The sequence below is a fragment of the Mustela lutreola genome, chromosome 17, assembly GCF_030435805.1.
Source record: "Mustela lutreola isolate mMusLut2 chromosome 17, mMusLut2.pri, whole genome shotgun sequence".
In the NCBI taxonomy this organism is placed as follows: Eukaryota; Metazoa; Chordata; class Mammalia; order Carnivora; family Mustelidae; genus Mustela; species Mustela lutreola.
The window spans coordinates 21,421,546-21,444,684 of record NC_081306.1 but is presented as its reverse complement, the minus strand read 5'-3'; the positions used below and the strand labels follow the sequence as shown (position 1 = coordinate 21,444,684).

The 23,139-nt window shown below is 59.5% G+C and overlaps 3 protein-coding genes across 5 annotated transcripts; 2 read left to right on the top strand and 1 right to left on the bottom strand.

The window, feature by feature from the left end:
• The first annotated feature begins 3,331 nt into the window (after window positions 1-3,331).
• Window positions 3,332-7,431, top strand: KREMEN2 (kringle containing transmembrane protein 2). The gene is made up of 9 exons (XM_059154747.1): window positions 3,332-3,731; window positions 3,994-4,168; window positions 4,949-5,040; window positions 5,143-5,267; window positions 5,470-5,623; window positions 5,920-6,252; window positions 6,320-6,442; window positions 6,525-6,603; window positions 6,834-7,431. Exons 1-9 carry the CDS (start codon window positions 3,590-3,592, stop codon window positions 7,042-7,044), a joined length of 1,434 nt encoding a protein of 477 aa, XP_059010730.1. The 5' UTR covers window positions 3,332-3,589; the 3' UTR covers window positions 7,045-7,431.
• A 938-nt stretch (window positions 7,432-8,369) lies between these two features.
• Window positions 8,370-11,896, top strand: PAQR4 (progestin and adipoQ receptor family member 4). Its single transcript, XM_059154687.1, has 3 exons — window positions 8,370-8,883; window positions 10,203-10,424; window positions 10,579-11,896. Exons 1-3 carry the CDS (start codon window positions 8,718-8,720, stop codon window positions 11,010-11,012), a joined length of 822 nt encoding a protein of 273 aa, XP_059010670.1. The 5' UTR covers window positions 8,370-8,717; the 3' UTR covers window positions 11,013-11,896.
• Window positions 11,897-12,014: 118 nt separating this feature from the next.
• Window positions 12,015-22,118, bottom strand: PKMYT1 (protein kinase, membrane associated tyrosine/threonine 1). Of its 3 annotated transcripts, none has more exons than XM_059154684.1 (9): window positions 21,952-22,118; window positions 21,566-21,672; window positions 15,753-16,259; window positions 14,453-14,946; window positions 13,668-13,774; window positions 13,361-13,533; window positions 13,117-13,274; window positions 12,238-12,336; window positions 12,015-12,152 (listed from the first exon to the last, which is right to left on the bottom strand). In XM_059154684.1, exons 3-9 carry the CDS (start codon window positions 16,101-16,103, stop codon window positions 12,041-12,043), a joined length of 1,494 nt encoding a protein of 497 aa, XP_059010667.1. In that variant the 5' UTR covers window positions 16,104-16,259; window positions 21,566-21,672; window positions 21,952-22,118; the 3' UTR covers window positions 12,015-12,040. The 3 variants fall into 3 exon arrangements, with proteins under 3 accessions (XP_059010667.1, XP_059010668.1, XP_059010669.1); XM_059154686.1 differs by having other exon boundaries at window positions 12,027-12,152; window positions 12,250-12,336; XM_059154685.1 differs by lacking the exon at window positions 21,566-21,672.
• Between the last annotated feature and the right edge of the window lie 1,021 nt (window positions 22,119-23,139).

Here is a 23,139-nt window from a genome sequence, read left to right as displayed (position 1 = left end):
AGCAGATGCCAAGAGCCAGAAGGTTCTTGCAGTTCACCAACCCCCAACAAAAGACTCTGGCTGCCAGAGGGGTTGTAGAGGGTTAGAGTGGGGAGCCAAACATCATTTTGGAGTATGATTTGTCCAAGGAAGAGACCGTAGTGGCCCAGACTAGGGAAGTGGCAGTAAAGATGGAAAAGGGACAAGAGTTGAGCTGTCATGAATTGACTTGTGCGCTTCCCACCTTCCCATTCATGTGCAGAAGTGCCAACCCCCAGTATCAGAGTGGGATCCTATTTGGAAATAGGTCATTGCCGTTGTGATTAGTTACAATGAGGTCATAAACCTTGGGTGAGCTACTGAGCCAATAAGACTGGGGGCCTTATAAAAAGGGGAAATTCGGATGCAGAGCCACACCCACAGGGAGAGCACCATGTGAAGACCAAGCCAGACATCCAGGTGATTCTTCTATAAGCCAAGGAACACCCGTGACGACCAAACAACCTCCAGAAGCAAGTGGAAAGGCATTGAACAAATCTGCACGCACAGCTCGCAGAAGGAGCCCTCCCCGCTTAGTCTCCAGATTCCGGTCCCCAGTCTGTGGGACTCTGCTCGGATGCCCTGGGAAAGCAATAGAGGAGACAGTAACTAGATGGGGCAGGAGGTGGGTCGAGGGAGCTAAGTTGTGCCAGTTGGCGTAGCAAGGAAGCCTCTAGTCTCAGTGGCTACACAACACATGTTTATGTCTCATGTGTTGGTGGGCTCCTTCCACCAGGGCACTAAGGAATCCAGTTCCTTCCACCCTCCCCAGGCCTGGGCTCTCCCACATCTAATTGATGAAGGGAGGAGAGAGAGCCCTGGCAGAGATCTCCAGGTGCGCTTTGCAAACCTGGAGATCTTGTTAAATACAGGTTCTCATGAAGGAGGTCTGGGCTGGAACCTGGGAATCTGCATTTCTTTCTTTCTTTCTTTCTTTAAGATTTTATTTATTTATTTGACAGACAGAGACAGAGGGAATACAAGCAAGGAGTGGGAGAGGGAGAAGCAGGCTTCCCCCTGAGCAGGGAGCCTGATATGAGGCTCCATCCCAAGACGCTGGGATCACAACCCGAGCAGAAGGCAGAGGCTTAACCCTCGGAGCCACCCAGGTGCCCCAGAATCTGCATTTCCAACAAGAGTCTCAGGGATGCTGATGCTGCTGGTCTGGGCCCCCGCTTTCAGTACCAGGAGACATCACTCCTGCCCACATCCATTGGCCTGAACTCATTCCCACAGTCAAATGCAAGGGAGTCTGGGAAGCTGAGTTCAGCTGTTTGTGTGGGAACTGGAGGAAACAGGATCAGGAAACACAGGTGGAGGGCCAGAGCAGGTAGGAGGGACAGAGTCCTCCCTGAAAAGCAGTACTGTTGTTCTGGAGGGATCAAGGGAAAGTCCTGACCGAGACTGTGGGGCCATTTAACCTTCCTGAACGCTCTGTAAGTGACAAGGTGAGGGCCAAGATCTCTAATTTGAGGCTCTGTGAGTCATCTAGGACCAGAGCTTGCAAGGAGACACTGCCCCTCCTCTCAGTGCCCCAGTCCTGGATCTGAGCACCCCCTGCTGCTCATCCAGTAGCTCCTCTGTGGGAGACTGAGCCCTTGGGGACTGGGCAGCCAAAGTACAGTAAGTAGACTGCATGGACAGCTTGGTCCGTCCCTGCCATGACAGGAGCCAGTTCCTACTCTACTGTCCCTACTGACCACTATCTCTGTCCCCCCACCTAGTCCTGGGCATTCTGTTACCCTGGAGGTGACACTCCCCACGCACCTCCACTACAGAGGCTATGGCCCAGGCCTGCAGTCCCCTGAGGCTCTCTGTGGGCCAGAGATGTGGGGGGACACTTACAAGCCGCAGCAGCCACTGCCTCTCTCTGTAACCCTCTTGGGAGAAGGGGCCCAGGTCAAATGGTAGCCACAGGTTGTCCCCTGGTTAGGGGGGCCTTAGACAGGTTGTCTGTACTGGGCTAGCACGTGCAGCTGAGACTCCCAGTTCAGCGCTCAGCGTGGCCAGGGAACTAGGAGTGGAGCCCTGGCCAGCCTGGCCGCTGAGAGGGCTTCCCCAGGAGACGACACTGGTGTCCAATTCGAGTTTCAACAGCCCCTCCCCCCACTTCGAATGTTCCGTGGGCTGCCCGCCCCTAGGATCCAGGAACCTCATCACTGGGCACTAACTGTTAGGTCTCCCATCCCATGGTCGCCACCCACCAGAATCCTTCCTGAACGCCCCCTATCTTATGGGCGGGCACAGGTCCGTCAGGGCTGGACAGCTTGGCGAGGACGTGGGGAGAGGTCTGGAGGCTGGATTGAGGGGCAAGGGATCTGGGCGGGGCGGGACCGCTCCGGGCCGGCTACCACCCATCTCCTCCCTGGCGCCCGCCCCCGCCCTCCCACGCACCTGCGCTGGCCTCCCCCCAAGCCCTGGGGGCAGCCGGCGGGCGGCGCTGGGAGATCAGAGGATTCGGAGGAGTCGGGCCCCGGGGAGGGGGCGGGGAATTTCCCCCCACGCCTGCCTGGGCCTGCTCCCCTCCCCCTCCCCCGCCAGGTTGGGGGCAGGGGGGGCTCCGCTGGGGGAATTCCACTGCGCTGGGAGGGCTCAGGCGAGCCTGGGCTGGGGGTCCTACGGAAAGAAGGGGGAAGACAGGAGGGGACAGGCTGGGACCAGGGGCGCAGCTGCCTTCCTCCCCAGACACCAGCTGCCCCTGCCTGTCCGGGATTGAAAGTCCACCATCCCCGCCTGTCTCGCGGGCGCGGGGGCAGGGAGTGGCACTTCCTCCGTCAAACCAGAGGCATTCGGTACTTGGAAAGAGGGACGCGAGGATCCGAAAGAGGGTGTGCGTTGGAGCTTCCGACAATGAATGGGTGACAGACTGGGAGTGCGTGCGTACCCTTGAATCAAGGGTGCCTGTGAACAGGAGACTCTGGGGTGTCCCAGGGGCGTGTGGCCTCGGGAGAAGGTCGCGTATCACTCCCATTAGGGCTGTCTGTCCACCAGCGTGACCTGTCCTCCTCCACACACCCCTAGAACATGCAAGGACCTTGAGAGGGGGAGGGGAGGGGAGAAGCTTGCCGGGACACCGAGGGTCCCCGGGCAGTGGGTTGGCGGGGGGGGGGGGGGATTGGCGTGGGAGGCGTCTGGACCTGCTGCCTCCGCTCCAGTCTCGGGCGGGGCTTCCCGGCCTCGGGGGGGATGGGGTGGGGAGGGAGGGACTCAAGGGGGAGGGACCCACAGAGGGACGCGAGGGGGGCAGGAGCCAGTGCGTTAGAGACCTGAGTGAGGGAGGCTCAGAGAGCAAGGCGCAGCGGGAGGGGGCGGGCGTGGAAGCCGAGGAGAGACCAGGAGCACTGAGGGGCAGTGACTGAGACGGCTCCTGGTCAGAGAACCCCGGAGATATTCCCAGTGGGGACACAGGGGCAAAGAGACACCTCCAGGGGCAGAAACCCTGGAGGTAAATATCCACGGGAGTGACCGTCCTAGACGGAGAGCGCCTCCCAGAGTGGGACGAGAACAGACGGTCAGAGGACAACGCCCCCCCAGGTCGCCTGGAAGACCCCGGAGCGACCCCGGGGGCGGCATGGACCGTGCGTTGGCCAGTGCAACCTCTCTTTGGTTGGGGGTGATGGACACACAGGCCCCGCAGGGCCTCCTCCTTCTCCTCCTCTTCCTCCCGCTTCTGCCGCCACGCGGGGCCTCCGCGGGGAGCCTGCACAGCCCAGGTGAGTTTTGGCCCAACTCTGAGCCGTGGTCACCACTCTGTCCTCTACCTTCATGCCCAAGACCCAGGTCCAGAGGCTGAGGAGGGAGCAGAGCAGGTGGCAGGGGCAGCTGAGCAGCGCCAGGGCCCCACAGGCGCCGAGGGAGCTGTCTGGGCAGCCGGGGGCGGGGGGGTTGCCGGGCAGTTGGAGTTGGGGGGGCGGTGAAGATGCGGGCGAAGGTCCGGACCCCCCCCCCCCCCCAGTCCCCGCGGTCGTCGTGCAGGCTTGTCCGAGTGCTTCCAGGTGAATGGCGCAGACTACCGCGGCCACCAGAACCGGACCGGGCCGCGCGGGGCCGGCCGCCCGTGCCTCTTCTGGGACCAGACGCAGCAGCACAGCTACAGCAGCGCCAGCGACCCCCAAGGCCGCTGGGGACTGGGCCCGCACAACTTCTGCCGGTGAGGGCCGGGCCTGCGCTGGGGGCGGGGCTGCGCGCCGCGGAGCCGGCGCTGGCCCGGGGAGTTGTAGGGGAATTGGAGAGCTCTGCTGGGCGGATACAAAGTCCACCCGGAGGGGCTGGTAGCGGAGCCTCCGCGAGGGACGAGGCCCAGCCACCCTGGGGGCGGGGCTGGCCGCTCAGAACACTGTCGCTCATGGGACCCGCCTTAGGTGCCCAAACTCTACCGTCTCAGGTCGGGTCTGGGCATTCAAGGAGGCCGCCCGGGCAGGATCCAGTCGGGGGTGGGGTGGGGTGCCGAGCCCTGGAGAGAGGGGCCGGGTCCTCGCGGTACAACTGATTTGAGAGACTCTACTCGTTATGGAGGGGTTGGGGGTTCAGAGCCACAACTGATGTCTGGACCTGAGCAGAAGGACACCACAAAGCTCAGGGTTCAGCACTTGTGCTCTAAAGCAGGGTCCCAAGGCAAGGGAAGTGGCTGAGGCCCAAGGCAGAGTTGGGGACAACACGTCTGGTGGCCTCAAAGTCCTTATGTATAAGGTCACGTCCTAGCAACAGCTGAAGCCCAAAATATGCCCTCAGGGTCCCTTTAAGGACTTCCCACCGAACCCTTTGGAAGTCCCAAAGCACGTGGGACAAACCAGAATTTGTGCCACAACGGAGAGGAACACACAAATTCTAACACACACGGTGGCCATTTTGCGGATAGGCCGTGGGGTGGGGCCTGGGACTTGCAGCCTTTGGGGGTGCTGGATGGGGACCACTTGTCCTCCACGGGCAGGAACCCTGACGGAGACGTGCAGCCCTGGTGCTACGTAGCGGAGACAGAGGAGGGGATCTACTGGCGTTACTGCGATATCCCCACGTGCCACAGTGAGTGGGCCCTGTTGGACAAGGATGGGAATTTTCTGGGCTGCCTGCATAGACTTCTCTTCTGGGGTCACCCGACAAAGCCTGACTCCGCTGCCCCCTCAGTGCCCGGATACTTGGGTTGCTTCGTGGATTCGGGGGCACCCCCCGCCCTCAGTGGCCCCAGCGGCACCTCAACGAAGCTCACGGTCCAGGTGTGCCTTCGCTTCTGCCGCATGAAGGGCTACCAGGTACTGCCCCCACCTCCCGCCCAGAACGGCACCCTGAACTTGTCCTCAGCACCAAATCAACTCCCAACCCTGACGTCAAACCCTGACGCTGATTTTGGAACCTCCGGTCCGATTCCCACTTGCGACCCAGACCCTAGGTTCCCACTACCCCGCCCCTGCCCCAACCGCTGCCTCTGGGGTCACCCAGTCTGTGCTCCCACAGCTGGCGGGCGTGGAGGCTGGCTATGCCTGCTTCTGTGGCTCTGAAAGCGACCTGGACCGGGGACGCCCGGCCCCAGCTACGGACTGTGACCAGATTTGCTTCGGCCACCCTGGCCAGCTGTGCGGTGGCGATGGGCGTCTGGGTATCTACGAAGGTGAGGAGTGAGCGGGGAAGAGAGCCCTGGGGGAGCGCCGGATTCTGGGTGAGACCGGGAAGCGCGATGCCCTCATAGGGGGCGGGATGTGAGACGCGCAGAAGTGGAGACCCGGCCGAACCTGGGGGGTCAAAGGCCGGGCCTGGGTTGAGGGTGGGGCTTGAGGAGGGGAGTCACGGTCCACGGAAAGAGTGGGACCCGGCTCAGGTGGCAGCGGGACAGATCTGGGGTCGAGGCCCCGTGGGGGAGGAGAAGGAGCCTGGCCCCGGGATTCTGACTGCCGGCCCCGCCCACAGTGTCCGTGGGCTCCTGCCAGGGCAACTGGACGGCTCCTCAGGGCGTCGTCTACTCCCCGGACTTCCCGGACGAGTACGGGCCGGACCGGAACTGCAGCTGGGCGCTGAGCCCGCCGGGCGCCGCGCTGGAGCTCACCTTCCGCCTCTTCGAGTTGGCCGACCCGCGCGATCGGCTGGAGCTGCGCGACGCCGCCTCGGGCAGCCTGCTCCGCGCTTTCGACGGCGCCCGCCCGCCACCACCCGGCCCGCTGCGCCTGCGCGCCGCCGCGCTGCGGCTCACCTTCCGCAGCGACGCGCGCGGCCACGCGCAGGGCTTCGCGCTCACCTACCGCGGTGAGCGCCCCTCTGGTCGCGCCCCCGCCCGCCGCCCGGCCGCCCCGCCTCACACTTCTCTCCGCAGGGCTACAGGACGCGGACGACGACCCGGAGCCCAAGGGCTCGGCGCAGACCCCCGCGGCGCCCCTCGACTGGGCTAACGTCAGCTGCAGCCCCCGGCCCGGAGCTCCAGAGGCCGCGATGGGAGGTGAGGCGGGCGTGCGAGGCGGGAGGGAGTTCAGGGAGACGCCCTTTCCAGACCCCGTCCTCACAGCACGGTGCGCCCGCAGCCCGGGTCTTCTCGACGGTGACGGCCATCTCGGTGCTGCTGCTGCTGTTCCTGTCGCTGCTGCGCCTGCTTCGCCGACGGTGCGCCCCCTGGGGCAGGGCCTGAGGGCAGACGCCTTGGTGGCCCGGGGAAGGGGGGCTCTGCTGGGAAGCTGGGGCCTCCAAGGGGAACAGAACGGGGAGGAAATCCTGGATTCTCGAGGGTCGAAGCCTTGCGTCCACACAGGGAATCGCACGTGGGATCGCAGGTGAAGCAGGACGCTGGAGGTAAGATTGGTTGAGGGTTCGGCTGACGTCTGCTCCCTCTCTAGGAGCTGTCTGCTGGCTCCGGGAAAAGGTCCCCCAGCGTTGGGGCCTTCCCGGGGCCCCGGGAGAAGCTGGGTTGTGTGGTACCGCCGGCCTCGAGGGGTGGCCCTGCCCTGCCCTCCCACCGACTCTCAGGCTGTGGGTCTAGCCGCGAGTTACCGGCCCCTGAGCGCCTCCAGCCAGAGTTCCCTGCGCTCGCTCATCTCTGCTCTCTGAGTCGGGAACCCCAGGATCTACTGGACCCTCTGCCAGAGGGATGGACACCCGAGACTTCATGCCAACTCTACATTGACCTTCTGCCCCTGTACGGGCAGCTCGATTCCTGGTCATCCGGTGGCGGCCAGACATTGGACAAGAAGCATCTGATGCTATTGAGAACTTGGTCTGACCCTCAGGGTCCAGATGGTTGAGGCCAAAGGGCAAGAGGAATCCCAGCTTCCTTTCCTCATGAACCTTGATATGGGGGTGTCTAATTTCAGGTTGCTTTGAAAAGAGCCTCTTGGTGGTGGTCCTGGACTGCTGCCCTAAGGGAAGTATGAGAGGTCAATTAAAGTAGTCAAAAGACCAACTATAGACTTTGAATAAAAGACCTATTTTGGTACAGTTCTGCAAGTTCCTGCTTGATGGGAGGGGTTATGTTAATGAGGGTATCCAGGGTTGGGTGTGTCCATGCAAATTAAGGTCGGTCCCCGGCCGGGAGTGATTTGGAGGCGCCTGTAATGCTGAAGACTGAGGAACAGCGGAGGCGAAAGGATGGGTGGGCGGGGTCCTGGAGACGGGAGGAGGAAGCCGGTTGTGGGGGTTAAGCCGGAGAAGGGACGCATTCCTGGACCCGCTTTAGGATGAAATCCGGCAGGGACCGACCTTTCTCCTTTGGCCTCCCGCCCTCTCTCTTCCCCCCGTTTCCTGTCTTTTCTGGGTGGAACTGAAGGTGCCCCCAGTGGGCAATAACAGGGAGCGAGTTTGACCGAGCCCAGGCTATAGGGAGCTTGGCCAGAAGGGTAGGGCATCACCCGAGGGTGCTGGGCGCGTCAGACACACCTGTAGAGACCTGGGCATCTCAGCGCGGCTTGCTGCGCGCGGGCTGAGTCGGCAGGGTGGAGAGCTCGCCCGTGGAGTGGGGACGCGCCGGGTCTAGACCTTACTGGTCCGAAGGTCCGGGGCCGGCAGCACCTTGGACAGAGCCCGGGTGAGGGGTGGGGCTGGGTGAGGATAAGTGAGAGGGTGAGTGCCCAAGGGTGCCTCGATCTGGGGGGGTCGCGCGGAAAGCCTGGGTGCGCAAGGTAGACTCAGGCGCCGGAGCCTCTCCAGCAGAACCACCCGGACCCAGAACTCTGGATCCCTCGCCCACAGCTACCCCATGCAAATGAATCTGGGGCCGCATATATTATGCTAATTTTAAAAAATCTGGGCAGGCGTGGGCGGGGCCTCCCCAGCCAGCCGCGCCCATTGGCCCTCGCAGGGCCTACGTCACGAGCACCGCGCGCGAAACGCTGGCGGGATGGCGGGGGCGAGCAGCTGGGGCGGAGTCTGGCGTCCCCACCAGCGTCCGGCCGCACCCGTCCTCCCGGCTGAGAAGAGACGACCGGCCGCCGCCGCCGCCGCCGCCGCCGCCACGAGCTGTCCCTGCGGCTCGCCTGCCCCGGCAGGGCCGGCCGCATTGCGCTCCGCAGCCCCGCGCGTCCCCGGCCTCGGCCCCGGCGTGGGGGCGCCGGGCCCGCGCTTGCGCAGCGCGGGAGGGGGCGCGGGCCGGGACCCCCGGCCGGCGCGTGCGCGAACGGAGCCTGGGCGGCGGGCGGGCATCGGGATGAGTCTCCGCGCGCTGTGGTACCACTAAGGAGGAGGCCGGGGGCCGAGGGGAGCGCGGACCACTCGCGCCGGGCCGGGCCATGGCGTTCCTGGCCGGGCCGCGCCTGCTGGACTGGGCCAGCTCGCCACCGCACCTGCAGTTCAACAAGTTCGTGCTGACGGGCTACCGGCCGGCCAGCAGCGGCTCGGGCTGTCTGCGCAGCCTCTTCTACCTCCACAACGAGCTGGGCAACATCTACACGCACGGTGAGCCGCGCCCCGCATCCCACACCCGCGGCAGCCCTGCCCGAGCCTGGCCGGCGGCCGGAAGGCCGGCGAGCGCCCCGCTGCTAAGGTCCTGGGCTGCCTGGGCCCTGGCACGGCCAGGAGCCGTGGTGACAAAGCTGCCATTGTCCCGGACGGAACTGTCCTTCCGCTCCCCGGGCGGGGCCCCGGGACAGGCGAGGGAAGCAGTAGAGGACCAAGTCCGCTTAATCCCTCTGAGCCCCGGGGAGGAGTCTTGTGTCCGCCCCCTTTCATAATCCCTGCGTCTGGGGCACCCTCCCCCGCCCACATTAGTTCAGTAGACGGGTGTTGACATCGGCTGCGAGGGGCCCAGGAAAAGAAGCCAGGCCTCAGCCCCTCCCCAGGCGGCTGCCCTGCCACCCCCGGTCCAGAGGAGCCCAGCCGCGAGGCTCCGCCTGGTGGCGGCTCCTTCCAACCCCCGGCAGGCGCCCAGCCCCTCCTCCGCGGCCCTGCTCTGCTGACACAGCCCTGCCCGTCCTTGGGCTGCCCGGCGCCAGGAGAGGGGCCTGAGCAGACTGGGCCCAACCTTGGTACCTGCCTCACTGGGGTACTATGGCCCGGCCAGACCTTGGCTGGTGTGCAGCCTCAGTCTGCTGTGCCCACCTTTGACCCCTGTGAGGGCAATGCCAGTACCCAGAGGAAGGGGTAGGAATTGCCCTGGTTGGGGCCAAGAGGAATGGAGCACGGGGAAAAAAAGAGCCTAAAGGAGATGGAACAAGCTTCTTCAGCCCCTCTCCCTTGTCTGACTTTGCCTCTTTCTGGAAGACAAAAAGGTCCAAGCCTCCTGGTGTCTGGTCACACAGGCTTTGGGAGAAGCAAGCTAAGTGACCAGGGGATCTGGTATCATTGCCCACATTTCCTATTCAGAATTCAGCATGAGGTCATGCCTCCTTCTGGCTTCTGCTGACACACCAAATTTGGGGGATTGGGGCCCCCGGCTTTCTGGGGAGGTAATGTGGCTGAGGGACGGGAACAGTGTGGGCGTTAAGACTGTGTCCATGGCCTACCTGCTGGGCTCACCCAGGGCACTAACTCAGCGTCTTCAACTCAAAGTGACAATAACCATCTCTACTTCCAGAATTGTGAGCTCTGCTGTCACGGAAGTTACTGAAGGCACAGGGCTGCCCCTGTCAGAGGCCCGGCTGCTCTGTGCTGAGAGCACTGCCAAGACTGGTCTTGCCTCATCCCTCTTGTGTTATCTCTAGACCGTGGACTCCCTGAGGATGCGACTTGTCCTCTGTGCTTCAGCCCTGTGGTGGCTCATTGTCTCCCTCCCCCAGGGCTGGCCTTGCTAGGCTTCCTGGTGCTGCTGCCGATGACCATGCCGTGGGGTCAGCTGGGCAAGGACGGCTGGCTGGGGGGCACGCACTGTGTGGCCTGCCTGGCACCCCCCGCAGGCTCCGTGCTGTATCACCTCTTCATGTGCCACCAAGGGGGCAGCGCTGTGTACACGCGACTCCTTGCCCTGGATATGTGCGGGGTCTGCCTCGTCAACACCCTCGGTGAGCCCAGGGATGGAGTGGGTCGGCTTGAAGGGTGGGAGCCGGTGGGGGAGGTGGTGGAGGCAGGGGTCACTCACGTGAGCCCTGGGTATAAAGGGCAGGCAGTTAATTGCCCAGACTTATGTGCCTTCTCCTGCCTCTCTCTCCGGTACAGGGGCTCTGCCCATCATCCACTGTACCCTGGCCTGTAGGCCCTGGCTTCGCCCGGCCGCTCTGCTGGGCTACACCATGCTGTCGGGTGTGGCCGGCTGGCGGGCCCTCACCGCTCCCTCCACCAGTGCCCGGCTCCGCGCCTTCGGTTGGCAGGCTGCGGCCCGCCTCCTGGTGTTTGGGGCCCGGGGAATGGGGCTGGGCTCCGGGGCTCCAGGCTCCCTGCCCTGCTACCTGCGCATGGATGCGCTGGCACTGCTCGGGGGGCTGGTGAACGTGGCCCGCCTGCCGGAGCGCTGGGGACCCGGCCGCTTTGACTACTGGGGCAACTCCCACCAGATCATGCACCTGCTCAGCGTGGGATCCATCCTCCAGCTGCACGCTGGTGTCGTGCCCGACTTGCTCTGGGCCGCCCACCACGCCTGTCCCCCAGACTGAGCCACCTCCCGCCTGCCACGCCGGCCTCCCTCCTGACAGTCCTCTGGAACCAATAGCGTGCTTCACTCCTGCTGCTGGTCTTGGAGGGGCCGATGGCCTGGATGCTTCCAGCAAACAGGACTTCCCAGCTGGGAGCCCTCATCTGTTCGTCCATTTTTCCCTGTGGACTAATCTCTTCTACTCACACCTTGGAGCTCTGGCTTTCCCCCCCTGCTGCCTTCCTTCAGGGTACTGTCCGGGTAGGCTAGAAGGAACCCTTTCCTTCCTAGGCCTCAGTTTATCCTTTGTGACCTATGAGGGCATGGCTGGAGGGACTCTGGGGTCATGTCTGGCTCTGACAGTTGGAACCCTACCAGCCCAGAGCCATGAGCCCACTCTGCCCCCACACATAAGGTATCTTATGGGTGCCTGGCCCAGCCTTCAGCCCCTATTTCCTGACTTTTGTCTTTCTGCTCTGCATGCCAGCCCTCCCTGCAGCCTGAGGCTCACCTCCCCTCTTCTCCCTTCTGTCCAGAGACTGTGGAGTGAGGAGTTTGGGCAACAGGACCAGTCTCTTATCCCAGGACCAAGGGGTAGGAGGGCAGCTGCAGCTGCTTTTTCCAGGCAGCTAGCACAGAGACACGAGAGCTGAGGGGCACTGGACTCAGGGGCCCCCTGCGCTGAGGCCCCCTCTCCACTCTTGAGGGCCATGCTCTGATGGCCCGACCTACACAGTGGGGATGTGCCTGCTCAGGAAATCTCGGCTACATGCAGTGCATGGCTCCTGCCTCCAGCCAGCTGGCCTGGGGCCCTGCATGAGGGCCCAGCCTTGGCGCACGCTGGGGCCGCAGACCCTAGGCAACATCAATAAAGGGGCAGGAAGCACAGTGTTGCCACACAAACAAGCGTGGGTGCTCCCGAGATTCAAATACCTTTTATTAGACATGGGTAGGCAGGAGACACCCTTGGAGCTCCCAGAGGGACCCCAGCCTCCAGGAGGACTGAGGGGGAGGCTAAAAGGTTAAAAGCACTGAGGCTGGCCTGTAGACTCAGGTTGGGCCCAGTGAGTCCTCAAATAGGCTGAGGAGGTTCCGAGGTTCAAAGGCGGGGAAGGAACCCCGAGGGGGCTCAGAGTCAATGTCACTTAGGTCCAGGGCATCCCTGGGGTGGGAGGGAAGAGAGACAAATGGCAGTCAGGGTCTGAAAGCCACTACCTCCCACCCCCCTGGATTCTGGGCCTGCTCACCTCAGTGAGTACCTGTTCCGGGGGGCAGGGGAGCCATTGCGGGGGGTGGAGGTGTTCCCGGCAGCCCTGGCCAGGACGGCCTCCGGAGAGAGCGAGAGCCTGCACAGGATGGGCCAGACAAGTAAGGTGTCAGGGGGTGGGGGGTGCACGGGGAGGAGGCCACAGCTGGGTGGGAGCAGCAAGACCAACCCTGTCCCTATGTAGGCGCCAGGCTCCAGCCGGACATGGGTGGGGATGGGGACCCAGTGGGAAACAGCAGAAACGCGGTGCCCTTTGACAGAAGCACCTTCACAACTCTGAGAGACCACCTGACCACTCAAAGGCCACGTCCGTTCTGTCTCAGAACACGTGGTTAGGACGGCTGACTTTGTAGTGACCTTGTGGAGATGAAGCTTTTCGGGTACTTCCTGTCGATATGAAGTGTCCCCATGGCAAGGGGGTGACATTTCCATAAGGAAGGGGTTAATGGTGTGATTCCTCCTGAGGCCTGTGCCCCAAGCATTTGGTTCTCTTTTGCAGCAGTTTCTTAATTGCAGTCCCTCACTTAGCCACCAGGAGTTTCCCAGGCCCAGCTCCTCGGTGCCTCATCTGTGGACACTGGCAGCCCCTGCTATTGGGGGGAAGGGGACTTGGGCGGCAGTGCCCCAAGCCCAAAGTTGCCAGGTATGCTCTGCTCCACACATTCCCTACACCGAGCTTGGAAGAGACCGCTGCATTCACGGCCAGGCTGCACCCCACTGGCCTCGGTTCCCGTCCCAGGGCATGACGGGGGCTAGGTTTGTGGGAAGGGTCCTGCTCACCACTAATCCTCTTGGGTCTGGGACCTGGACGTGATGACCACCCCGTCTCCCGCCCCCAGCACCCACAGCTCTCACCCACCCTACACTGTCATCATCCCAGCTGCTGGAGAGGCTGCTGTGCAGGAGGAGGCTGCAGGGCGGGGAGCCAGGCGGGGTGGCTGGGGGGCTTGGGGGCTGTAGCCAGCTGGCAGGGTGGGCCAGTCCATGCCAGAGCCAGCACAGCAAGGAGAGCAGGGCCTGCGGGGACAGGGATGGGGGAGGCAGATCAGACCCTGTGGTCAGGGAGCGGGGGGTGGGGCACCCTGCCCCATCAACCGACTTACCTGCCACAGTGCCCACCCTCGACTGAGGGCGTCGGCAGCCACGTACCACAGAACACTCCAGGGCCGAGGCCGCCTGAGCATGGGCAGGGCCAGCAGGGCTGAGGCTGTGGCCCGCAGCTTGGGGTCAGGTTCCAGCATCATGGTAAGGACAGAACGCAGCTCAGAGGACAGGCCTGTCCACAGGGCAGGGCCATGTCAGGAGTGAGGGGCTCTAAGCCCAGTGTCCCCCACTGCTGGCCATTCCCTCCCACACAAGCCTGCCCTCCCTGGGGCAGCACGGTCCTCTCCATCCTTGCCTTCTACTTACCAGCCGTGAATTCAGGGGGTAGATAGCCCTGGCGAAGCTGCTGCCAGCCTTCCCCACCGTGGGGCAGCTCCATGTTACATGCCACTTCCAGGATGGTGAGACCCAGACTGGGAAGGACGGGGGCAGTGACAGAAGAAGGGCAAGGTTGGCCTTGGGATGACAGACCCCAGAGCTCCAGGCTGCCCAAGAAGAGGGTGGGGAAGGGGTGCTGTCTTCTGCCATGAGCCAGGGACATGGTTGGGGGGGCAGTTGGGGGGTCCTGAGAAGGACTCAACAGGGCCAGTGATGGGACCATGTTGTGCAGCATGGACCCCAGGCAGAGCACAGCCTACAGCAGCTGGCGAGTCCTCCTGGCACCCCTGACTACACGGGCACTGTGGTTACTAATGTTCCCATCATGGTTCTGTGGATAAGGCTGGACGTGGCTCTTCAAGGCCGAACAGCATGGACGAGGGGACCCAGTGCCTGGTCCAGTCTCAGCCTCACCACGTGCTAACTGGACTTTGGGCAAGTCCCTCAACCCCACTGTGTCCGTTACTTGTAAGTGGGGTCATTGTCTCCCCCGTGGGGGGTGTGGCGAGGATGGGGTGGACCCATGTGAAGTGGCTCCAGAGGGTTCGCTGCTTAGACAGCCTGACTCTGCAGAACCCCCTTGACTACAGGGTGGGCCTCCACTCCTTCAGGGCCGAGTCTTCCTGACTTTGGACTAGGGCAGTGTTTCCCTCCCTCTGCTAACTGCACCCACCTCTGGACTACCACAGAGCCTCTCACGTCCCAACCCTCACCTGAACACGTCTGCCGCTGTCCCGTAGGAGCCCTGCAGCAGCTCGGGAGCCATGTACCGGGGGTCTCCCTCCTGGGCCTCTCCAGCTCCAGATGTGCCCAGCTCAACCAGCAGCCCAAAGTCACCCAGCTTGCAACGGCCCCGGGGCCCCAGGAAGATGTTGGCGGGCTTGACGTCAAGGTGGACCAGGCCTTGGCCGTGGAGGTGAGCCAGGGCGAGCAGGGTGTCCCGCAGGTAGCCCCAGACCTGGGCCTCGGGCAGGCCGGTGCCCCAGGCCTCAGAGTGCTGCTGCAGGCTGGGCCCGCACAGCTCTGTCTGCAGGTACAGGATGCCGCCCTCCTCCCAGGCTTGCTCCAGCCGCACACAGCGCGGGTGCTGTCCCACCTTCTCATGGCCGCCAACCTCGGCCAGCTTGCGGGCCCGGTCCTTGGGGCCCCGGAACGGTGACATGGAGCGCTTTATTGCATAGAGCTGGCCGTCTTCCTTAGAGCGTACCTGGAAAGGAGGTGGTGCCCGTGGGGGGGATGGGAGGGGGCACCGGCACTTAGGAGGCCTGCTGGGCAGGTTCTATTATGACCGCACATGCGTGGACGTTCTAGCAGAGCTACCTTAGGGACACCCGCGCATGTGCAATAGCGAAACTGGATGACCCACTCCAAGAGCTCAAAGTCTCGACCCAGGAGGGTCTCTGTCGCCTGCGGTTCCATGAGGGCTGGTGGCAAAACTGCGTGGGCAGGGTGAGCGCTGTGCAGAATATAAAGTGAGTTTGTTTCTCAATGATCAACTCTGGGCATGTATAGAGAAAGGTCTGGAAGGAAAGACACCCCCCTGAGAAGCACAGTAGCTGCCTCTGCGAAGAACTGGTCTAGGGGCCGTTGTTGTTTGTACTTTTTAATGACAAAATTGTCTCCTGTGTAGTACTTGTGTAAGGAGAATGACCATTTTCAAGGGACTATAAATGATTGAAAATATATTTTAAGAAAAAAAAAAAAGTGGCATGGAGGATGTAGCCTGGGTGCCTGCTTGCCTGAGGTGATGGGGGAAGGGCGCACTGCACAGAGCGGGCTGGCTCTACGGCAGGAGAAAGGGCAGCCTTTCCCCTTTAGGAGAAGGCACAGCCACTGTGCAGTGTGCCAGGCTCAGGGCAAGGGGAGTGTGGGTACTGGGGGGCCTGAGCAGGGGGACAGGGAAAGCAGTCAAATCAGGCACTAACGAAGGAAGCCTGTCAAGCAATGAGAAGCAGGGGAGGGAGGCGGGGGGGGTGTCCCCCAGCAGGCCCAGGGAGTTGTGCCCCCACTCACCTTGAAGACCTCTCCGTAAGAGCCGTGGCCCAGGCGGCCAAGCCTCTGGAAACTCTGTTGGAAAAAGGACTCCGGGCGGCTGGGGTCATACGAGGGGCTCTGCAGGGTCTCAGAGGCTTTGCTTCGGAATGACACTCTCCGGGGCTGCGGCTGGTGCCAGCCCGGGGTCCGAGGAGGGAAGAGGCGGCTGACGGGGATACTGCCCTTGGCAGGGGGTCGGGGTGGGAGGCTCCGACTGAGCCCCCCAGGCCTCTTGAGGGAGAAGCCAGGTTCGGCATGGCGGAAGTAGGCTGGGACTGGGACAGGGGTACCACTCAGCCGGGGAGGGGTGCCCTCCGTGGGCACGGGCATGGCCAGCACAGGAGACCCCAAGTGCACAGTACAGAGCACCGTGTCTACTCAAACAGTGCCTGGTCCTGTGGCCCCAAAGGGGCTTCAGAAAAGAGCCACGTCCACTCCGCACGCACGTTCAGCTTTAAACATGGAGGCCACAGGGACACCAAGCACCTGCGGGAGAAGGCAGAGGACAAATACGTATACATCAGCACACAGTCATCTGTACCTTGGAGGTCACAGAAGCATAAAGTGAAAAGCTCAAGGCCATGTCCTAGAGACTCCCACAGCCCAGCAGAGTTTAAGCTGAGGCAGGTTCTGGAGCCAGACCGCCTGCCTGTGTGTCCCTGCCCTGTCACAACCAGCTGTTTGGCCTGAAAATTTACACCTTCTTCCAAAAATGTAAGGCGGAAATATTAACACAGGCCCAGCATCTCTTATCTCCAATTCAAAAGTAAAAACAAAGGTCTGAAGCCAAGTTTCTTTTTTGACTTCTTTCTCCTAGCTGTGGGGCTGAAACTCATTTCATGAAGCTCCACTTCCCGCTCTGGGTGGCAGAGGTTGCATTGCTGGCAGGTACAGCAGACAGGCCTGGGGCTCCCTCTGCCATCAGCCCCTGCTCAAGAGGCAAAAGCTCAACCTCAGGGCCAGGGGGCTGGGAACACGGAGGCCTGATAGCTCAAGGCCAAGCTCACTCACAGGAAGGAGGCTCCCCCGTGGGAAAGGTGAGCAGAGAAGGCGAGGGGCTGCTGTCCCCACCCTAAGGCAGCAGTGTTACCCAGGGAGACAGGCACCACTGTCCCTGCCCTCAGCTCCAGAGCTGCGGCCTAGGGATTCTGCCTATGGAGAAGCAGACAATGACACAGAAAGTTCTGAGGCTCTGGGGGGGGGGGGGACTTTTTCTGAAACAATGTGTGGGAAGTTCAAGCTTAAAGGCACTCTCAAAGTCAGTGGAGGTTTTGGTGGTAAGCAAATGTGAGGAAGCTGGCACCACTATTAATGCAACAAAGTACCCCATGGGCTAGCCAGCTTCCCAGAGAGAACTGGGGAAGGAGACAGATAGCAAGAGCCCTGCCGGGGTCAGAACACACCCCAGACACTGAGTGCAAAAACTCCCTTGTTGAAGGAGCCCCAAGTTAATTAGATCAGTCTATGGAGCAGTGGAGCCCGAGGCAGTGTCAGAAACAGTGGGACGATCAGCCCACAGCTGGTGGCGTAGGAGCTGAGGGAGGGGAAGGGCAGAGAGAGCCCCCAGGAAGCTCCTGGTGCTCCAAGGGGTGCACGGGGTGCCCGGCTGGGCCCTCCAAGGAGGGGGTGAGAGAGACGTCACTACAAGGGCCCAGCCGGTCACAAAGCAAATAAACAAGCAAACAAAGTCACAAGCTGCAGAGGACCGGTGAGAAACCAGTACCCACCGTTGCTATAGCACTGTCTAAAATATCCAGTTTCCCACAACAACAAAAATTACAAAACACACAAAGGCATAGGAAAGTATGACCCACACACAGGAACAAAGCAGGTGACAGAAACGACCGGTAAGAGGGACCAGATGTCAGATTTCACAGATGAAGATGTCAAAGTAGCCACTCCAAATGTGTTCAAAGAACTAAAGGGAATTGTGCTTAAAGAGAACTCTGATGACAACATCTCACCAAATAAAGAATATTGATAATGAGATAGAAATTATAAAAAGAACAAAGTGGAAATTATGGAAAATGAAAGGTGTGATACTGAAATGGGAACATTCCCGGGAGATGTCCAACAGTGGATTTGAACTGGCAGGATGCTAGCCAGTCTGAAGACAGAAGGAAAGAGATTATTCAGTCTGAACAACAGACGGAACAAATCAGGAAGAACCAGGAACAGAGCCTCAGAGAAAAGTAGAACGCTATTAAGTTTACCAGCATCAGCAGAATGGCATGTGGGAAGGAAAGAAGAGAAGCAGCAGGGAAAATACACTAAGAAATAACAGGGGGAAACTTCCCAGATGTGATTCCCAGAAAAACCTCCCACCCCAAGAAAAATGCATCAACCTAGCCAACGAGCTCAATGAACTTCAGGTAGGATAAGCCAAGAGATCCACATCCAGAAACATCGTATTAAAAAAAATGTTGACAGCCAAAAACAAGGACACAATCTTGAGAGTGGCAAGAGGGGAAAGGACTCATCACTTATAAGCCCCCCACCGAAGGAGATTAACTGCTGACTTCTCACCAGAAACAGCCAATGCCAGAAGGCGGTAGGGTGGCATATTCAAAGTGTTGGGGGTGGGGGGGTGAGGTGGGGGGGGGTAGTTTGTCAGCCAATAATTCTTTTTTTTTAAAAGATTTTATTTATTTATTTGACAGAGAGAGATCACAAGTAGACAGAGAGGCAGGCAGAGAGAAAGAGGGAAGCTGGCTCCTTGCTGAGCAGAGAGCCCAATGTGGGACTCAATCCCAGGACCCTGAGATCATGACCTGAGCCGAAGGCAGCGGCTTAACCCACTGAGCCACCCAGGCACCCCAGCCAAGAATTCTATATCCAACAAACTATCTTTCAAAAATAGAGGCAAAATAGGGATGCCTGGGTGGCTCAGTCAGTTAAGTGTCTGACTTCAGCTGAGGTCATGATCCCAGGGCCCTGGGATCGAGCCCCACATCCAGCTGCCTGTTTGGTGGGGAGCCTGCTTCTCCCTCTGCCACCTCCCCTGCCTCTGCTCTCTCTCTCTCTCTCTGTCAAATAAATAAATAAAATATTTTTTAAAAATAAAGCCAAAATAAAGACATTCCTGGATAAAAACAAAAAATTCATTGCTAATAGAGATGCTTTTTAAGAAAAACTAAAGGTAATTCTCCATGCTAAAAGTACATGATTCGAAACAAAGCACTGATAAAAGTAATTATGTGGTTTTGAAGGGGCGGGGGGTGGGAGGTCGGGTGAGCCTGGTGGTGGGTATTGTGGAGGGCACATATTGCAAGGAGCACTGGGTGTGGTGCATAAACAATGAATTCTAGTACACTGAAAAGTAATAAAAAAAAAAGTAATTATGTGAACCAGAAGACAATGTGGGGTGCCTGGGTGGCTCACATGGTTAAGCATCTGTCTTTGGCTCACGTCCTGATCTCCAGGTCCTGGGATTGAGCCCCATGTCCGGCACTCAGCTCATTGCGGAGTCTGTTTCTCCCTCTTCCTCTGCCCCTCCCCCTGCTTGTGCTCTCTCTGTCTCTCTCTCAAATGAACAAATAAAATCTTTAAAGGAAGTATTTTTTTTTTAAGTTAATTCTTTAAATTTAATCAGTCCTTTATAAAACTTCCCAATTAATTAGTAAAAGATGGCTTATTTTAATAGCCTTAAACATTGGTTGCTATTTAAACAAGACATTCTAAAAAGGAAGTATTAACGTTCACATGTAAATATGTATTTCTTCTCTTAGCTGATTTAAAAAGCAATTGTGCAAAACGATATGTATGTCATTGTATGTTGGGCATACTAAGTATAGACATGTAACATACATACTGTTAGCCCAAAAGAGCTGGGTGGGAACAGAACGATACTGGACTAGGAGATGACACCAGGTGAATCCACAGGAACAAGTGAAGAGAATCAGAAATGATAAATAAGATCAATATGACAAACATCATACATATAGACCTGCTTTCCATTCTTCCCTCAGCTTCTCAAAGAAAGTAAAGACAACATAAATAAATGGAAAGACATTATATGTTCATAGATCCAAAGAATTAACATAGATAAAAAATGTCAAACTTTCCAAACTGATCTACAGATTCAGTAAAATCAGAATCAGAATCCCAGCTGGCTTCTTTGTAGAAATTGAAAAACTGATCCCAAAATCATACGGAATTTCATAGGTCCCAGAATAGTTGAAACAAAGTTGAAAGTCTTGCATTTCCCGATTGTAAAGCTACAGGAATCAGAACAGTGGTATTCACAGAAGGACAGATGTATAGATCACTGAAATGCAACTGAGAGTTTAGAAATAAACCCTGACACTCACAGTCAGCTGATTTGGACAAGGGTGCTGAAACCATTCAGTGGGAAAGAAGTCTTCTCTACAAACAGTGCTGCAGCGACTGGATCTCTACATGCAACAATCATCGAGCAGAAAACTCTGACTTAACTTCTTTTTCCCTCTAACAGTAAATGTTCATGTATTTTTGTTTTAAAAGATTTTCTTTATTTATTTGACAGATGGAGATCACAAGTAGGCAGAGAGAAAGGAGGAGGAGGAAGCAGGCTCCCTGCTGAGCAGAGAGCCCGATGCAGGGCTCAATCCCAGGACCCTGAGATCATGACCTGAGCTGAAGGCAGAGGCTTTAACCCACTGAGCCACCCAGGTGCCCCTGTTCATGTATTTCTTGACAGAAATATTAATGGGTTTGATTATGGGATGATGTCCTAGGCTCACAGGTGATGTTACATATAAATGATGTGTGTACTCTATTAGCTTTCTAAAATCAAGAGACATGTTGAATTCAGAAACACACGGAGCCACAGGGCACTGTGTACCGTAGTACCTCAGGAAAGGCTCAGCCCAGTGTCTGGCATACAGATCCCCCAGTAAATGCTGTTACATAACAAGTAATATATAATGGTGTTCTGAGCAGTAACTGAAGGAACACACAAAGTGCAACCGTCCCAAGGTGTGTGTTGGGAGAGAAAGGGCTCTTATGTTGCTATAATGTTATAACAGAAACAAAAACAAGAAGACCAAAGAGGAGGAGTCCAATTTGGAGAGGAAGCCACAGTGTATCAAAAGATACCATACCCGGGACGCCTGGGTGGCTCATTGGTTGGGCAGCTGCCTTCGGCTCAGGTCATGATCCCAGCACCCTGGGATCGAGTCCCACATCGGGCTCCTTGCTCAGCAGGGAGCCTGCTTCTCCCTCTGCCTCTGCCTGCCTCTCTGTCTGCTTGTGCTCACTTGCACTCTCTCCCTCTATCTCTGACAAGTAAATAAATAAAATCTTTAAAAAAAAAAAAAAAAAAACCTTTAAAAAAAAAAAAAAAAAAAAAAGATACCATACCCAGCAGGGAGCGAGTCAGTAACAGAACCAGGAGGGAGCAGTCGTCTGAAGTGGTGTGCCCTCCAGTAGCTGGGACAGTGAAAGGACAGGGGAGGGACACCCCCCCCCCCTCAAGGGGCCTGCAGGGAAGGCACCCTATACCCTGTCTGTGGGGACCCTTCCTCCACAGGATTCACCTCAGGATTCCCATGTCAGGTTTCTTCCAGCGCAGAACCAGGGTGTCAGAACCCCCTCCAGCGCTGGTTAGAGGCCCAGCATGTTGGGGACACCAGGCATCTGCCTCTTAAACCAGTTCTCAGACCACCCCAATAATCCCTTGCATTCTAGCACCACTTGGCCTGGCCGAACAGCTTTGGGGAGGCGACAGGGGAGAAAGAAGGAACAGGGGCTCCTCCGAGAGGTCAGGGTGGCCCGGAGCAGGCCGGCCTGCGAGACCTCTGGAGCTTTCTCACCCTCTCACTGGGCTGGACACATCGCTGACCACGGTCTACCGCGCTAGACTGTGAGCTCCTCCCGGGCAGGGCCACAGCTGGTTCACCTCGGTGGACGTGGGGAAACCCTGGCGAACATCCGAAGAGACCGGCTGTCAAGGGTGAGGAGCTACTCCGGGAGAGGAGGGGGGGGCCAGTCTTCGGGGAAAGGCGCTCCCAGAAAAGGGGCCTGGGAGGCCGGGAAGGCCAGGAGGGCCGGGGCCCGCCCCGGGAGCCGAGGCAGGGCAGAGGGCGGGGCCGCCGCGGGCAGGGCGGTTGAGGCTGACCCCGGCAGGGGCTGTCACGGGGCAGAGGCTGCCGGGAGGGGATTCCCCGCCCACCATCCTCAGGACCCGGCCTGGGCTCACCTGGAGGGGTGGGCGGGGAGCAGCTCAGCAAGGTCCCAGATTCCGGGTCGGCAGAGGCTGCGGAAGCCCCCGGGGCGGTCAGGCGGGCTGGGGCCTGCGGGCGACAGCTCTCTACCGGAGGACTCTCGGAGGGGAACGGCCCGTGAACGCGCGCAGAGCCGGCTCGCGCCAAAAATTCCAAACCGGCCTCGAGGCCCCGCCCAGGAACGCCTCACGCTCCGCCCACCCCCCGATGCAGCCCATCAGAGGCGCCCAGGGCGCCGGGGCTCCGCCCCCACGTCTCTGCGTGCGCGTCACCGGGCCCGTTCCGCTGGCTCCTCAGGCCGTGCCCTCTCACTGCGCAGGCGCGACGTCACCTCGGCGCCGGCCCTGGCGGAGGGTGTGACGCGGTGCGGTGTCCCGGTTGAGGGGTGGTGTGGGGTCCGAGTTGGCCGGTGGACCTCTTCCACTCGGTTCCCGGGATGTGGACAGACTTCCAGACCCCAGTCCCGCCCTCGCTTCGCTGGCTTGGTTTTCGAGATTGTAAAAGGGGCGTTTTGCCCCAGAGGTGCCCCAGGAGGCGGTCCCTCGGGACCAGTCGGGAAGTCCCTGCGGCCTCCGGGTCCCAGCGGGGTGGGGCGCCCTGGGTTCGCTGGCTCCCTCTTGCCTGCCGTGCACCTCATCCGGATGCCAGACATTCTCCCACCCCCCGGGGAAGCCCTGCAGAGTGGCCGCGGCCGCCTCCGAAGCAGCCCTAACCATTCTCTGGATTTGAGATTCGAGCTCAACTCTACCCTGCCTCAACTCTACCCTGAACGACCTTGGGGACGCACCGGGCCTTTCCGAGCTTCGGATTAGTCTCTTCTCCTGCAAAAACTGGGCTGATTGATGCAGCTTTCCCCAAGCAGCTAGAGGTTCAAATTGGATGATCCCCTTATAGTCCTTAGCAGGGAGCCGGGGCAGGGCAAGGGCTGGTTCCTAACAATAGCGCGGCTGGGGGTTGCCCCTTCCTTCACATATGGCACCTTTTATCCGTTTAACGGGGTGCTTCCAGGCCACCCTCTCTGGAACACTCCCCATCTTGTCGCATCTCGCTTCCCACCTTATTTTCGTATTACACTTCCTCTATCTGAAATCCTGTCCTCTGTTTACTGGTTTATTTGTTGACCACCCATCCCCCAAGTTTCTGACAGGTTAGGGTTCCCAGCG